This window comes from Ciconia boyciana, chromosome 13 (assembly GCF_034638445.1).
Source record: "Ciconia boyciana chromosome 13, ASM3463844v1, whole genome shotgun sequence".
Taxonomy (NCBI): domain Eukaryota; kingdom Metazoa; phylum Chordata; class Aves; order Ciconiiformes; family Ciconiidae; genus Ciconia; species Ciconia boyciana.
In genome coordinates, this window is record NC_132946.1 from 4,069,191 (window position 1) to 4,083,938 (window position 14,748).

The 14,748-nt window shown below is 57.0% G+C and overlaps 1 protein-coding gene across 1 annotated transcript in view; it reads left to right on the forward strand.

The window, feature by feature from the left end:
* Window positions 1-4,077: 4,077 nt before the first annotated feature.
* MAP2K3 (mitogen-activated protein kinase kinase 3) overlaps window positions 4,078-14,748 on the forward strand; it is a 35,836-nt gene continuing 25,165 nt past the window's right edge. Inside the window, exon 1 of the mRNA XM_072878067.1 lies at window positions 4,078-4,564. Within this exon, the coding sequence (XP_072734168.1) occupies window positions 4,093-4,564 (472 nt within the window). The 5' untranslated portion in view covers window positions 4,078-4,092. The remainder of the gene's footprint in view (window positions 4,565-14,748) is intronic.

Sequence of the window (14,748 nt, forward strand, 5' to 3'; positions counted from 1 at the left end):
CTGGTCCTGCAATAGTGTACTGGTCCTGCACTGGGTACTGGTGCTGCACTGGTATACTGGTCCTGCAATAGTGTACTGGTCCTGCACTGGGTACTGGTGCTGCACTGGGTACTGGTGCTGCACTGGTATACTGGTCCTGCAATAGTGTACTGGTCCTGCACTGGTATACTGGTCCTGCACTGGTGTACTTAGTCCTGCATTGGTGTACTGGTCCTGCACTGGTATACTGGTCCTGCACTGGTGTACTTAGTCCTGCATTGGTGTACTGGTCCTGCACTGGGTACTGGTCCTGCACTGGTATACTGGTCCTGCAATAGTGTACTGGTCCTGCACTGGTATACTGGTCCTGCAATAGTGTACTGGTGCTGCACTGGTGTACTGGTCCTGCACTGGGTACTGGTCCTGCACTGGTATACTGGTCCTGCAATAGTGTACTGGTCCTGCACTGGTATACTGGTCCTGCAATAGTGTACTGGTCCTGCACTGGTGTACTAGTCCTGCAATAGCGTACTTAGTCCTGCACTGGTGTACTGGTCCTGCACTGGTATACTGGTCCTGCAATAGTGTACTTAGTCCTGCACTGGTGTACTGGTCCTGCACTGGGTACTGGTCCTGCACTGGGTACTCTGTACTGGCTTACTGGTACTGCACTGGGGCCCAGCCCTGGGGTACTGGTACTGCCCTGCTGTGTGGTACTGCCCCGCAGTTACGGTACTGGGTACCCCGCCCATGTACTGGGTTCTCTGCCCCGGTGTACTGGTGCTGCGCTGTCACTGCCCTGTTGCACTGGTACTGAACCAGCACACGGGGCTGTGCACTGGTGCTGTGCTGCTGCCCTGCGCTGGCACTGCGGGGTGCAGTGGAAGCCCCAGGTCACGGCCCCCATGCGATGCTCTGCCCGGCCAGCACAGGGGGGACCAGCAGTGCCCCAGCAGGGCAATGCCACGTCCCGCCACCCTGCAGCACAGAAAAAGCCCGGAAAGCCCCAGGAGGCTTGTCGGGGTGGCCGCACTGCTGTGTGAACAGCCAGCTCCGAGGTGCTCGTCCCAGCGGTCCCAAAAGCAAAGGAAACCTTGTGCATCAGCTGTCACGGGACACCACGGATGCCGGGGGGGATGACACAGATGTCCCACAAAATCACTGTTTGTGGGACAGTTGCACTAAGCGCACCCTCAAAACCAGAAGCACTTGAGCTTCCACGCACCACATCACGTCCATCAGGGTCTGCTCGCTAACCTCGGTGTATCCACCACGTGCAAAACTGGGCGAGGAAATAGGGGGGTTTGTCTCCATGCCCGTGGAGCTGTAGCAGCAATACCTCGATATATTTGAACTGAAAGCTCTCGGAGGTAGGAGCTGGGCCTGTCCGAGGTGCCTGCACGCCGGCTGCGCACTGGGGCAGGCTGGTGGCTGCCTGTGCAACAGGCAAAGCAGCAACACCTAGAATTAATCTGGAACTCGTAATAGTTCACTGGCAGCTACTCTGCACCTAAATACCATCTCGTGTAGCTTCGCCTTTGTTTACTCATCCCTTTGGCTCCTGCTCCCCGAGCTAGAGTCCATCAGCTGATTAATTCATCAGGCCACTCGATTTGTTTGCTTTGTGCTGCTCCATCGGCCGGTGCCAGGTGCTGGTGTTGTACCCGTCGGGGTCACGTTCTCCTGCTCCCATTGAGCACGAGCACCTGCAGCACCCACAGAAATAGCTGTCTGCTAGGGGAGAGGGCTTTGTTACCCTCCTGCTTCAGGAAAGGCTAGAAAATGTCGGTGGTGAGATGCTGTCCTTCTCCTCATCCCCTCCCTGGCAGCCTTCGCTCCGCCTGTGCTCCCATGCCGTATGGCGGTGCGGGAAGACAGCAAAACACCGGGAGCAGGGGAAGGCAAACACGCTGCAAACGGCTGGGCCAAGTACAGCTGCAATTTTTCAGGGAGGTAAATGAGTGGCACAAGCCCAAGGGCAAGGGGGAGCCTGGGGCAGGTGGAGAGAGGGGCCCGATCCTGCACCCGGCTTGGGGCTATGAGGGAGCGCTGATGCCCTTCAGCACAGCGATGCTTGGGGGAAAGTCAGTCGCTTTGCTGGGAAGCCCTAGGAGAGAGGGGAAAGGAGAAGCAGGTTTTGCACAGACAAAGGCAAGGGGCTCCCCCCTGGCTCTCTCGGCAATCCCCCCAATCGCTGTGCCGGGGACACCGGGGATGCCCCGTCCTGCCATGGATTTCCAAACCAAGCCTGGCACAGCCCCACAGCGAGGGACCAGCGCCAGAGTCGAGCGTCGAGCGCCAGCAGCAAAGGCCCCAGCGTGTCCGGTGAGGTCTGGCCCTGGGATGCACCCACACCTCCCTCCCTCCTTCTCCCTCCGTCGGGCTTTCCTTCCAGAGCCTGCAAACCCGCAGGTTTACCTACAGCTCCCTAGAAACATGGAGTGGCCTTCCAGGGGTTCCAAAAATCCAGCACCCTTGTTGAAATTTCTGGGAGCACTCGGGCTCCACCGGGACGCTTCGCTCTGCCTTTGCTTGTGATGATTCCCTCTGCCTCGGGCCAGCAATTACAGCTGCCTCTGATCTTTCAGATACACTTCTCCAGCAAAGAGTCTGCCGGGTCCAACAACTGCAGCTCGGGCAGACAGAGGAGGTGCAGGCAGAAGGCTGGCAGGCACTGAGAGGTTGCAGAAGAAAAAGAGAGGTGCTCCCAAGAGGTCCCCATGCCCTGCCACTGAAGAGAAGGTGACCATATGCTGCCTCTGGTCCCTTCCTCGCAGCCCACGGAGGTCGGTGGGCTCCCTCCCCAGCCCCACACCTTCCCACCCTGTTGGATTTTGATGCCAAGCATACCCAAATTTCCATTCGTGCTCCTGCGCTGGAAGGCCTCGGAGCAGGCAACAAACCCCTGCTTGTGAAGTGCCTGGCGATTCAAGATGGGTGAATAAAAGCTGGGTGGCTGCTTCATCCATCCCTGTAATTGCAGCCGAGGCCAGGGCCAGCGGCGATCTCCAGCCATGCCTGGGGATGCAGGCGGAGGAATGGCGTAGTATGCAATGTGCTTGGGGACACAAGGGTCGTGCCCTGCACTTGCAACGACACCCCAGGTGCCACCAGCGCCGAGGGCGGGTGTCAAAGCCGGTCCCACCGGTCCTTGCAGGTCCACATCCAGCTGCACGTTTGCAAAGGTGCTAATGACACTCTGCCCTGCAGCAGCACCCCCCGAATCTTGCACCCAAACACTGGCCTAGCCCAAACCCGTTCAGATCAGCCGGGCTGGAGCTCAAACCCTGTTGTTGATTCAGAGATTCGGACGGCTAAACGCCAGAAAGGCCCACTCTGCTCCCACCTCCTGCTTGCCCAGCCCAGGCAGTGACATCTGCAGCTCTTGCATCAGAGCTAATAACCCTGCGGTTGAACTGGAGCGGAGTTTTTTTAGAAAGACTCCTTGCCTGTGTTGAAAGACTTGAAAGGTGGTGAATCTACTACGTCTCTTGGGAAGGTAATTGCTCTCCCTGTTAAAAACCTGTAATTTATTTCCCATTTGAACCTTTCTAGCTTCAGTTTGCAGCTGCCAGATCTGATGCCATTGCTGCTGGATTCCAGGTCTGTTTGAGGCACCAGTCCTCTGCACGATGCAGACCCCAGCCCGCCCAGCTCCTTCCCCCCTGCAGCGATTGCCTTGAGGTGTCTGGTTTTGAGGCAGGTTTTCCAGCCCTCAAACTGATCCAAAATGCTCTACAAAACGCGACGCTGAGAACAGGCTGTGACAGACCAGCTGTGATTTCACCAGGGCTGTCTGCAGTCGCCACCCCTCCAACTCTTCCTTCGTATCTGTACGGATCACGCTAGGAATTTCAGACAGAAAATAGCACTTGTAATCTCCTTCTTGCTTGTTCAACTGCATCACTCACGTCGTGTTCAGCCGCTATGTTCTGCAGCCCAGCTCGGGAGTTTGGGGGAGCATCCTCGCCCCAGGATGTGTCACAGCACATTGCTGGGCAAGAGGGCTTGATTCCCCAGTGGCTCGGGGAGGAATAAATCCCCATCGCTTTTCCAGCCAGACCCACTGGCGGGAACCACGGTGTGAAGAAGCAGGCACCCACGGGAGATGCGATGACCTTGGCCGGTCTCAGCTGCACAGCACCAGCCTCCCAGTCCGGCACCACCCTTGCCCCCACGCTCCGTGCCCCCCTGCTAGGGGGGCGTGGCGCAGGACGGAGGCCCCCTGGGCCGTGCTGCCGGCAGGGCTCCGCGCCCCAAACGCCACCTCTGCCCCGCGGGTGCCCCGGCGGGGGTCACGCCGGTGGCGGCGACAGCGGGGACGCCCCGCTTGCACGGCAGCGCCCGCCCGACTCGCTTCCTCCTCACAGCCGTGCCCGAGAACCGCCAAGCTCTTCCCGCGGAGACAGTAACCACGCCTCCTCCCCGCCGCTGACCAATCCCGACGCGCTGGAGGCGGAGCCTGCCGGCCGTCGCCCCGCCCCGCGGCTCTTCCCCGGCGGCCGCCGCGCTGGGCCGGACTCCGCCGGGCGCCGCGCTCAGCCCGGGGCCGCGGGGCCGCCGGCAGCCATGTCCCTGCCCAGAGGTAGGGCCGCGGGCCGGGGGCGGGCGGGGGGCTGCTCCGGGCCGGGTGTCGCGGGGGGAGCGGGGCTCTGCGGCCGGGCTGTGCCGCGCCGTCGGGTCTGGCGTAACCCGCGGGGACGGGGCTGTTGCCCAACCCGCCGGGCGTGGGCTCCCCGCTGCCGCCGGCCGGGGCTTCCTCTGCGTGGGCCCTCAGTGCCTCCTCCTGCCTGGTCGGGGCCGAGGGCCGCGCTGCTGCCCGCCTGCAGCCCGGCATCGCTCGCCGGGGCCGGGGCCGGGGCCGGGCTCCCGCGTCCCCCTGGAGCTGCGGAGCCCGGGGCGTGCATTGCTGTGTGGAGGGGAAAGCGAGCGAGCGGCCGCCGAGCCTGCGGGGGCGGGAGGGGGTGAAGCTCCCGTTGGGCTGGAGAACGGGAAAGGATCATTCGAGTGCCGGTTTCATCCGCTGCTGCCCGACTCTTTCCTCCTCCAAGAAGCCGCCCGTGGCAGCTCGGCGGGCGTCGTGGCTGGCTCAGAGCAGCGTGTGCCCAGCGGAGCCCTCGTCTCGGCCTGACGAGGCGGGAAGGCCAGGGGCGAGGATCCCCATCCCCGCAGCATGGCGGTTCGCTTGGGTGGCCGAGGCACAGCTGCCATCCAGCTCGGTGCCGGCATGTGCCGGGAGCGCCGCGGCGGAGTTTCCCATTGTCTCCGCCGTACGCGGCTGGCAAACGTGACCGTGTGTCACGGGTGTTATTTATAGACCATCGCCGTGACTAAGGTGGCCTGGTCACTGTCCCAAGGTGAGTGCCGGCTGGCAGGCATTGGCCCGGGATGGCCCTGCCAGCGTGCCGGGGTTGAGGAAGATGGGGAAATGGCTTCTCTGGTGTCTCAGTGCTCCCGGGAGCCGGTTGCATCAGCGCCCTGAGCGCGGGCCGGACGGAGGAGGGAGCACACGGAATACGGTTGCTGCCTCTCTCTTATCACCGGAATAAAATTTGAGGGGTATTCCTTGTTTGGGAGTGATGCACTGGAAACTTGAAGTCAGGAACCATGTGAGCAGATGAATGCACCTCGGCGTGACTTTTCCCCCCCCTTTTAAATGATCCGTGTCTTAACCGGAGGGAATGTGGACCTGAGTTTCCTGTTTGCTGTGTAAGCAGGGTGTGAATCAGCAGCGATTTACGGTGCTGCTGAGCGGAGCTGCTGACTCACAGGTAGGAGCACATGCCTCCAGCCACCGTCCCGTGTTGAAAGAGATCAACCGGGCTTCTTAAAAAGGCTCTTGCCGGGACGCCTGAGCCCAGACCTCTCGCTCGGCTTGCAGTTGCGGTGGGCTGCCCACGCCTGCCCGGCGGATGTGTGGATGGAGGGAAGAGGTGAGCCTGGCCGAGGAACCACTCGTGACCCACGGGAGACGAGGCCCCATGTGGGCCCGGGAGGATTTTGGGGGAAGCGGTCTGGCTGACAGCAAAAGGCAATGCTTGCGGGAGCACCTGGGAGCGTGGTGCTTTCCTCGGAGGCAGTTTGGAACCCTTCTCTGTCTGCAGGTTTCTGGTTGCACAGGGCTGTTGGTTGTGACAAACCGGTTCATTCATACAATTACTCCTAATATCCTTTGCTGGAGGTGTCGCGTGTGTGCCGAGTGCCCCCGGTTTCTGCTGGCACCAGCAGCTCCGGGTCCCCATCTGACCCGAGCTCCTTTGCCTCCGTCGGGGCAGCATTCAGCACGGGGATTGATCCCAGATGCGTGTGACCCAGCTGCCTCTTCAGAACCCTCTCCTCTTGTCCTGTTAGCCGTCCGCCGTGCCTCTCCTTGGTTTTGCATCAGCCTCAGCAGTGCCAGCCCTCCGAACAGGTTTGCTAGGATGGTCACAGGTCCGAGTGCATGCATCTGCTTCTGGGACTGCAGACGCTGCTAGCACTACTCGCAGCAGCTCCTTCTGCCTCTCCTTTCGGGCAGCCCGAATTTAAGCTAAATTTCCCTAATTTTCCTTAGGGAAATTCAGCGAACGGTCTCAGGTTTCCTTTTGCTGGTTGCTTTCCCTTCTTGGGCTTGAGTTGATCATGGTAGTAAATGGAGGGTGCTGTGCTGAAGCTCCCAGGTTGGCTATTTCCATGATAGATGCATACCAAAACTTGCCTGCTGTCATTTTGGCTTAGTCACAGGGTTGTCTCCTGCCTCGGGAGTTTTTGGGGAAGCGTGTGGCTGGCCGTGACACGCGCGATAGGAATGGTGCTGGGCGAGAGCTTTGCCTCGCTCTGCGCTAAACATAGCTTGCAAGATAAACACCTTCTGGGGATTATGCAAAGCTTAGGAAGGATTTCGGCTTTCTTCCTCTTCCCATTGCTCGTATCTGCTTGATCCAAATTATCTCGCTGGATCAGGTGTGTGGGAAAACGTCGCTTGGTTTCTGTTTTACCTTGCACTGTCAAGTCTGATGTTTACTCAAATATGCAAAAGCTCTGTTGTCTCAGGTTGCCAAATCTCTGTTGTCTCAGATCTCCCTCGAGCTGTGTTTCATCGAATGGGTGGCACTGAGGGAAGGAACCGCGCACAAGGCTCTGGAGCTGCCCATGCGTCCTCCTTACGGAGCTTTGCGAGGGACGCAGCCTCTAGCCGCAGATTGCAACACGTGGCTGGTCCTGGGCATGATTTTCCAACCAAGTCTGCACCTTTTTTGGTGAAATGGCTGCTGTGAAGGGAGCAGTGTTGTATCCGAGGGGTTAAAGCAGAAGGGGGTGAAGCCTCAGGGAGTTTGCAGCCCTCGGGTGCGTGCAGAAGCAGGACAGAGGGTGCAGGGTCTGTGTTAGACTCTGTGCCTACAAATCCAGGCTGCTGCCTTTCCCCGGGGCTCAAGGCATTTTGCTGCCTGCGTGTGCAGCCCACGTGGAGACCCGTGCACCCGTCGCTGTGGCTGTGGCTTGGGTGGCCACTGGCACCCGGGAAGCCTCTCCTGGAGAGACAGGCAGGAGTGTGCTGGTGGGGAGACGCGTGTCTCCCGAAAATGGGGAGTTTGCTGGAGAAAGCAGCCGTGCAGCTGTGAGGAGGGAGGATGCACGGATGGGGTCTGGAGGGAGAAGACCTGCTTGGCCTCCCCAGGGCTCACCCAGCGCCAATGCCTGAGTAATTCAAAAGCAAGTCCTTCTCTTTAGGGGAGAGATCTTCCTGCGGGAAGGTGGGTGCTGTTGGAGAGAAGGGGCAGGGTCCGGCTGAAGCCAGGCTGTGTTTCTGGGGAAGCAGCTCTCCTTTGACACCAAGGGTTGGAAAAATCAGCGGTGAGAAATGCCAGAACCCAGGGATGAACTGGTACTTGTTCTGGTGGTGCATCTATTCTGGGTAGGTAAATAAGCAGCGGGGACGGGTCCCTCCCGTGCCCTGGCCGTGCCCTCTGCGGGAGCTCACTGCCGTTATGCAATTCAGTCGGCTGTGAATCCTGTACTGTCTCATGTGCCATTCACACTTTTCCTGCCGCCACCCCAAAAAAAGGCAGTTCTGCTGAAAATACATGTGGGGTTGTGACCTGCAGAAGCAAGGCTTTGGCTTCGGGCTCCCGTCACCTCCGGGCAGAGCAGCCACCAGCCTGGTGTCCCCTGGGTGCGTGTGGGCAGGGGGGTGGCAGGGGTAGGAGCTCTGATCCCATTTTATGGTTTCATTTTAATTCTAGTTTTTCATTTAATTCTAGGTTTTCATTTTAATTCTAGTTGAAGGATCATAGAGCTTGCATCAAATTAATTATATCAGTCAGAGAGAGAGCACAGTGCTTTGCTCCTGCCCTCCTCCTTGTGCCGCTTTCTGCTAGCATAATGGTGGGTGCCTGGAAAATATCACCTTGGATGTGATAAATATTTAGCTATGCTTCAGCAATCCGTTTCCCTCCCTGGAGGGATGCTCCCCTGCTTTTTTTTGGTGAATAATGCTTCTCCCTGAAGGCTGCTGTTTTTATTTTCCAGCTCTGGGCTGCAGTTCAGGGCTGAGCCAGAGTTTGGTTTGCCCCCGTTGTTTGCAAAGGTAGTCGTTGTTGGAGGAGACTCATATGTGCTTTGTAGAGCTTCCCTTTGGGTGCCTGGGAATGGGTGCGGGTTTCTGGTCCTGGTCATTTTGTGACCCAAGAAGCCACTGCTGTGGACGTGGGGCTCTGTGGGTTTTTGGACGGAAGATGTTTTTCACTGGTGTTAATAAGGCGCTGCCCGGGCAGACTGTTCGCTGGGAAAAGAGCTGGGAGAGGAACTTGCGTTGGCTGGGGAGGTGATTTTACTCTACCAACAAAAAGTCTGGGGTTTTACTGGCGTGACTCAGGACTGCTTGTGGGTACGTATGGAGTTAGATCTACCCACGGCCTCTTTTGCTGACAAAACCCTGTAGCGCAGGTCAAGTGTTAGCCAGGGATTTTGAGTGGGGGAGAGGGCAAAGAGGATTTTTTATGGTGGAAACTTGAAGTTTCTGTTCTTTTTTTCAGCCTGGGAGATACTGCATCTCCCCACAGCCCCTTATCTGTGTGGGGATGATGCTGCACTGATTTCGTGGCAGCATTGTGAGTCTAAATGTTCGTCGCCCCAAGGAATACCATAATTACTGGGCATGACTGCAGCTATCTCAGATACCACAGCAGTGTCTTGTGGCCCCAGCTGGCCTTGGTTTGCAGTGGGTCCGAGTCTCTGCTCCCTTTTCTGGAGCTGAGACAGAGCTCCCTGCCTGCACCTTTCTCTTGCAGCTGCTTCTCTGTCCAGCAAGAGGCTGGAGCAGAGTTGCTGTCTGTGCGGGATGCAGTGGGCTACCGTGTGGCTAAGGGGAAGGGCAGGATTTGGGGGTCTCGTGGTCCCAGCAGGTTGGGGAAGGAGGGAATCACTGCCTAATACTGGGTGAGGTTCTGGACCTGCAATGGGGTGAAGGTGGGAGGGAGGTGGACCCTCTCCAGCATCCTTTCCCCCCGCAACCCTGTGCTGCATTGTCCACGTAGCTTAATTAATCCACGGGCATAGTAACACAGGGCTCCTTTGTGCACTGTCTGCTCTATCGACCTGTTGCCAGAGAAGATGGACAGCACTTTGGAAGAGCACATCCCTTTCAAGCCCTGGAGGCTGGTGGGCTTTTCTGTGTGGCATGATTGCCCTTGTGTGCTGCTGGATCTAATGTAGGGGGAAATGGGGAAACACTTGAATCATGGGCTTTAAGGTCAGGAGGGACGATGGTGAGCATCGTGCTCGGCTGGAGGTCAGGGCGTTGCTTCCAGGAATTACTGCAGCCAGTCCAACAGCTTTTGGGCGAATTAAGCCAGATTATGTAAGAAGACACCCGATTTTGTTTTTAAAGACATGCAGTGCTGGAGTTTGGTTTCTCCGAAATGTGAGTGTTGTGACCTCGGGGAGCTGTTTGGTGCACTGGGGTGTGGTGCAGCGGGATGTCTCTGCCCTGTCCCTGGCTCCCTCCTGTCCCGGGGAGCAATGGCTTTATAGCCCTGCTTGCCAGGAAGCGAGGCAAAGAGAAGCGTGACGGTGATGGCCTGGCTGTTGCCTCCTCCTCTGGGAGCTGGCAGGGTGCATGAGGGGCTGGGGAGGGTCCAGCACCCGCCGGGCTGTCGCAGCCTCCAACCTCCTGCCTGCGCTGCGCTCTGGGAGGTCGCTGCTGAACTAGGTCTGTCCCATCTTCTAAGCCTTAATTTCATCATTTCAAGTGAAATGCTTATTTTTATTTTTTTTTAAAAAGATAAATTTCCGTTAAAAACATAACTTCAGTGGAAGAGGAGGCAGGATGAGGAGGAGACAAAACTTACCAGAAGTTGTTTGTAGAGCATCCACCCTTCCTCCCCCCACACCACCGCCACCAGCAAAGAAAAATCTAGTTTTGGAAAGGAAGAAACCTCCACAGTGCTCAATACAAGTAATTTCCCATCAGATACTGCTAACCTTAGCTGTGGTTTGGCACTGGCATCAGCCTAACTGCTCGTATCCGATTAACCTCTCTGAGGATGACGGTGGTGCTTGGACCCTCTCCTCCCCGGGAGCTGCTTGTTGGGCACCAAGTGTCTCTACCTTGCTTGTCTCGTCTCCTGCCTTGATAGTGCCTGTCGTATCTTTTAGGAAACTTAAAAGCAGCTTTTAATGATTGTATTTCGTTCCCATAAAGGTCTCCAAGATTTCCAGTAAGGAATGCATAAAACCCTGCAGCTGGGATGGGGTCCTGCCAGCATCTCTTTGGCGATGCCGAGAGCTGCGTCCTCCCTTACCGTCTGCCGGTGATGGGTGTGGTGGGACCGGTGGTGCAATGACCGGTGGTGCAGTGACTGGCAGTGCAGGGCAGAGGGACAGGAGGGGAAGAAGCTCGTCTGCAGGGCTTGGCAGGTGACAGTCATGTGTCTGACAGATCATAAACACGCAGGGCTGGTTACGTGGACGGGCCGGGGGTGGTTTAGGGGAGGATGACGGGGTTATCTAGGGAGTGTCAGCTTGTCTGGGCTTGCAGGCCAGTTAGATACTGCTTTGTGGAGCGTGTATATAGATTCCCTCCTAGCCTGAATCTCGCAGGGATGGCTGACAAAGCAGTCTGCCTGCGCTGCGGGAGTTGGCTACGGTGGGTTGGGTGCCATGCAGCCCTGGCCATCTTTACTGGTGTTAGTGGCAGCCCTTTGAGATGGCAGCATCTTGACCTGCCTTGCTGGAGGGCATTTGCCATCCATCTCAAAGCAGCCGGAGCAGATGTCCTCTCCTGCTGCATGCATCTCTCCCTGCAGGAGACTTGTTTCCTACTAAAGGTAGTGAAGGGCAAATACACTGCCTGGTGGAGGTATTTTTTTGCTGTAGGATGGAGATCTTGGTTTACTTGGTGTCAGAGTGACGAAGTTGAAGCTTGAGAGGGAGATGACGGAGCAGCAGAGCGTGCAGCCCCGAGGACCGGCGAGGATGGTCCCTCTGAGTCAGTCCTGAACGTGTGCCCCGCGGTGCAGGGGGGTGTGTTGTCCTGAAGGATGTCTTTGCAGCTCGTCACTGAAAATGACGTGGCTCTTCTTCTGAGAGCCAGATGTGCTCACCATCAAGGCTTTTTAAGAAAGCTGCTCTGCATAGTTAAAAATCCCCTGCCGCTGCGAACTGCTTGGTTTCTCTCCTGACATGCTGCCAAGTTGCACCTCAGCCAAAGATGACACGATCTTGTGCTGATACGTTGCTTTGGCTGTTCTTTGTCATCTTCCAAGCACCTTTACAAGGTGCTCGGGGGTAGGTGGCAGGCCCAGCCCCAGCCCCACGTGCCTGTTTGTAAAACCCCGTGCCTGCACCCAGAAAATCCCTGCCAGCACAGGGCAGGGCAGCGCAAGGCATTTTTGTGCGTGTGCACGTGTGCTCAGCTGGTTTTTGAGGTTTCCCTGGTATCCCCGCAACTAAAATCATCCACCCTGTGCCAAATCCGTACCCGGCTTGCCCGCGATGCTCCCTGCCAACCGCCGTCCCCGTCGGTGAGAGCTCGGCGGTCAGAGGACCGAAATGATGTAACAGTGCAGAAAGGAGGATGTGGGTGCTGGGGGGGTTGGACGTGGGTGGTGATGCTGCCAGGGGACCGGCACGGACCTGTACCAGCCTCCGTTCTGTGCTCTGGCTTTCTCTCTTTGGCAGCACCCATTTTCCTTAAGGCTGGAAGCAGCCGCACGCCGCCTTAAGGCTGCCAAAAACGGGGGTGGTGGTGGGTGTTTTAGATCTGCTTCTACAGCCCCCTGCGTTAACTATTCATTAGCATCTGCAGCCTGTTTCCTCCAGGTTTTTGGTTGATCCCTGTAATTGCTTGGCTGTGAGCATCGCTTGTCTCAAGCGTCAGTGGTGAGCACTGGGTGCCAGGGGATGGCTGGCACGGGGCAGGGCTGGGGTTGTCCTCCGAGCCGAGGATACCCGTGGGGCTGTACCGTGGCCAGGCTGCCTCTTGTGCTCTGCAGACGCTGCTCTCTTGCCCAAGAGAAGCTTTTCGCAGGTATTAATTACACCTGCCCCTACCTGGTTTGTTGAAGGATGTCTGGGTGATGAGTGGAGGCTGGAGGAGGTGCCTCTAGAAATCGCCAGGCAGAAATTGTGGGTGAATATTAATTGAAACTCTTATCAGCCTTGTGTGTGCTTTGCTAAGGTGCTAGAAAACCACTCAGCTTTTCCTCCAGCTGCTCTCCTGTATGTGTGGTTTCCTTTTCTGTGTACATTCCAGGTTGCTGCAAGAGTTTACCCTTAATTTTGAATCCACAAAGAATTTCTTGTTCGGTAACTGTGGGTTTCCCCGTGGGGTTTTACAGTCGCAGCTCAGCAAGGGAAACCGTGTGTAACCATCGCAGGGAAGGGAGCCAGCGTGCGTTTCCCTTTATCTCAAACAGGTTTGACATTTCACACGTCTTCTTCCAGCTCCTCTCCTTGCCGTTTCGCATGCCACCCTGCAGAGCACTGCTCCTTTCCCCAAAACACTGATGTGAGGCTTGCTCTTGGGGGATAAAGGGGATTTTTAAATATTTATTATTTCTTATTTAAATGGAAATGGTTCTTGGAAGCCCTAAGCGTGCCCCACGAGAAGCTGCAGGCTGAACTGCACTGAGTCACAGCCTGCGAACTTGTGAGCTGGGACGTGAGCCGGATGCGTTGGGACTGGCCTGTCTGCGGAGACTTCTGGCTTCCTGGGACAGAGTGACAGCTCTTTAATCCGGCTTTACTAGGAAAAGCCTGCAACGCTCAATTCCCCTGAACACTGGAAAAATTGCAATGCAATAGGTGGATTTGAAAGAGGTAGGCGAGGAATGAAAAAAGAAGGGGGAAAAGAAATAAAGCCCACCCAAAGGGAAGCAGCGGAGTGAGGCTGTGCCCTTCCTGCCGGCAGCCACGTGGGACCACGGTGGCGAAACGCCGCTGAGCTGTGGGCACGTCGCCCGCGGAGCCCCTGCCTTTCCCAGGCACGAATCAAAGCTTCCCTGTGGGTACTGGGCAAATCCGCCACAAAATAGGTGTTTTCCCCACACAGAGTTGTTGCAGCCTCAGATAAGAGTCCGCAGAGGGGAGGCGGGAGGGGACGGTGGAGGGCGATGCTGGGCAGTGGAGCTGGCAGTGGTTTTCAGTGTGCTGATGGTCCAGTCTTTCATTGGGGGGGGGGGAATTTTTAAGCTTTGCAGGAGGGAGTTTGGAGAAGCAAAGGAGAAATGTTTGCAGGTGACTTCTGCAAAATGTGGAGCTTAGCAAGTATGTGGTGCTTCTCTTTATATGTAGATATCTCTCTCTGGTAGATATATAGATATATCTTATTTTAACTTTCTAAACTTTCTTCCTGATGAGCAGCAGGAGCTGATCTCATGGACCAGCTGGACGTGGGGCATGTTCTGGGAATGTGGACATACATCTGTCCTCTGGGGCAGAGGAGCAGCAATGGGAGAGCAGGAGGTGTGCGGTGCAGGTCAGAGGGATGGCGTGGTTCATGCCAGGAAAAGAGGCTGCAGGTCCGGCTCGCTGCGGCTGGGCTCTCCTGGGGGTTTCGGGACCCAGCTCTCCCCTTGCTACCTCAGCCCTTTCTCCCGGCCCCTGTTGCAAGCAGGTCGTGGGGACCAAACGGGTCACCGGCTGCCTCTCTTGACTTGGAAGCGTTGTTAGTGGTTAAGATTGAAGCTTTTCAGCTGGCCGCTGAGGTTTATGTGTGGTAACAGGCTTTACATGGAGATAAGGATGAGCGGTGGCCTGAGGGGAATTGGACAGTCTCCATATTCCCTGGCTGCTCTCAGCCTGTGGTTTTCCTTTGGCTCATCTGAGGCTGGGGAGGCCTCCTGGCTCCCCCTTCACCTCATGACAGGGTGGATTTTTCTCTCAGAAAAACTCAGTGGAGAAACTGAGGGCTCTAACTGGCTGTGTCTGCTTTGCAGCAGCTCTCTGGTGTGATGAGCCCTTTGCGTTTGCGTCTTCTGCTCGGTTCCCTGGAGCGGGAAGGGGACAGGGTGAGAGAGGCAGGGAAAAGGGATGGTATCAAAGATGCACCAAAAAGAGCAAAGAATTGGTGTGGGACAGCAGGAGACATAGGGGAGCGTACCGCAGTGCTCGCCTGCTGCTTTCTGTAAGCTGTCGGATTGGCACCCTGCTCCGAAAGAAATAATCGAAGGTTTACCCTGCTCCTGCACCCTGGAGATGCGGTGCTGGGTCACCGCTGGAGATCGGAGGTTTTTCTCTGAAGTTGTGTGGGCTTTGTCTGCCCGAGCCACGGCGGCATCCATGGGGTGT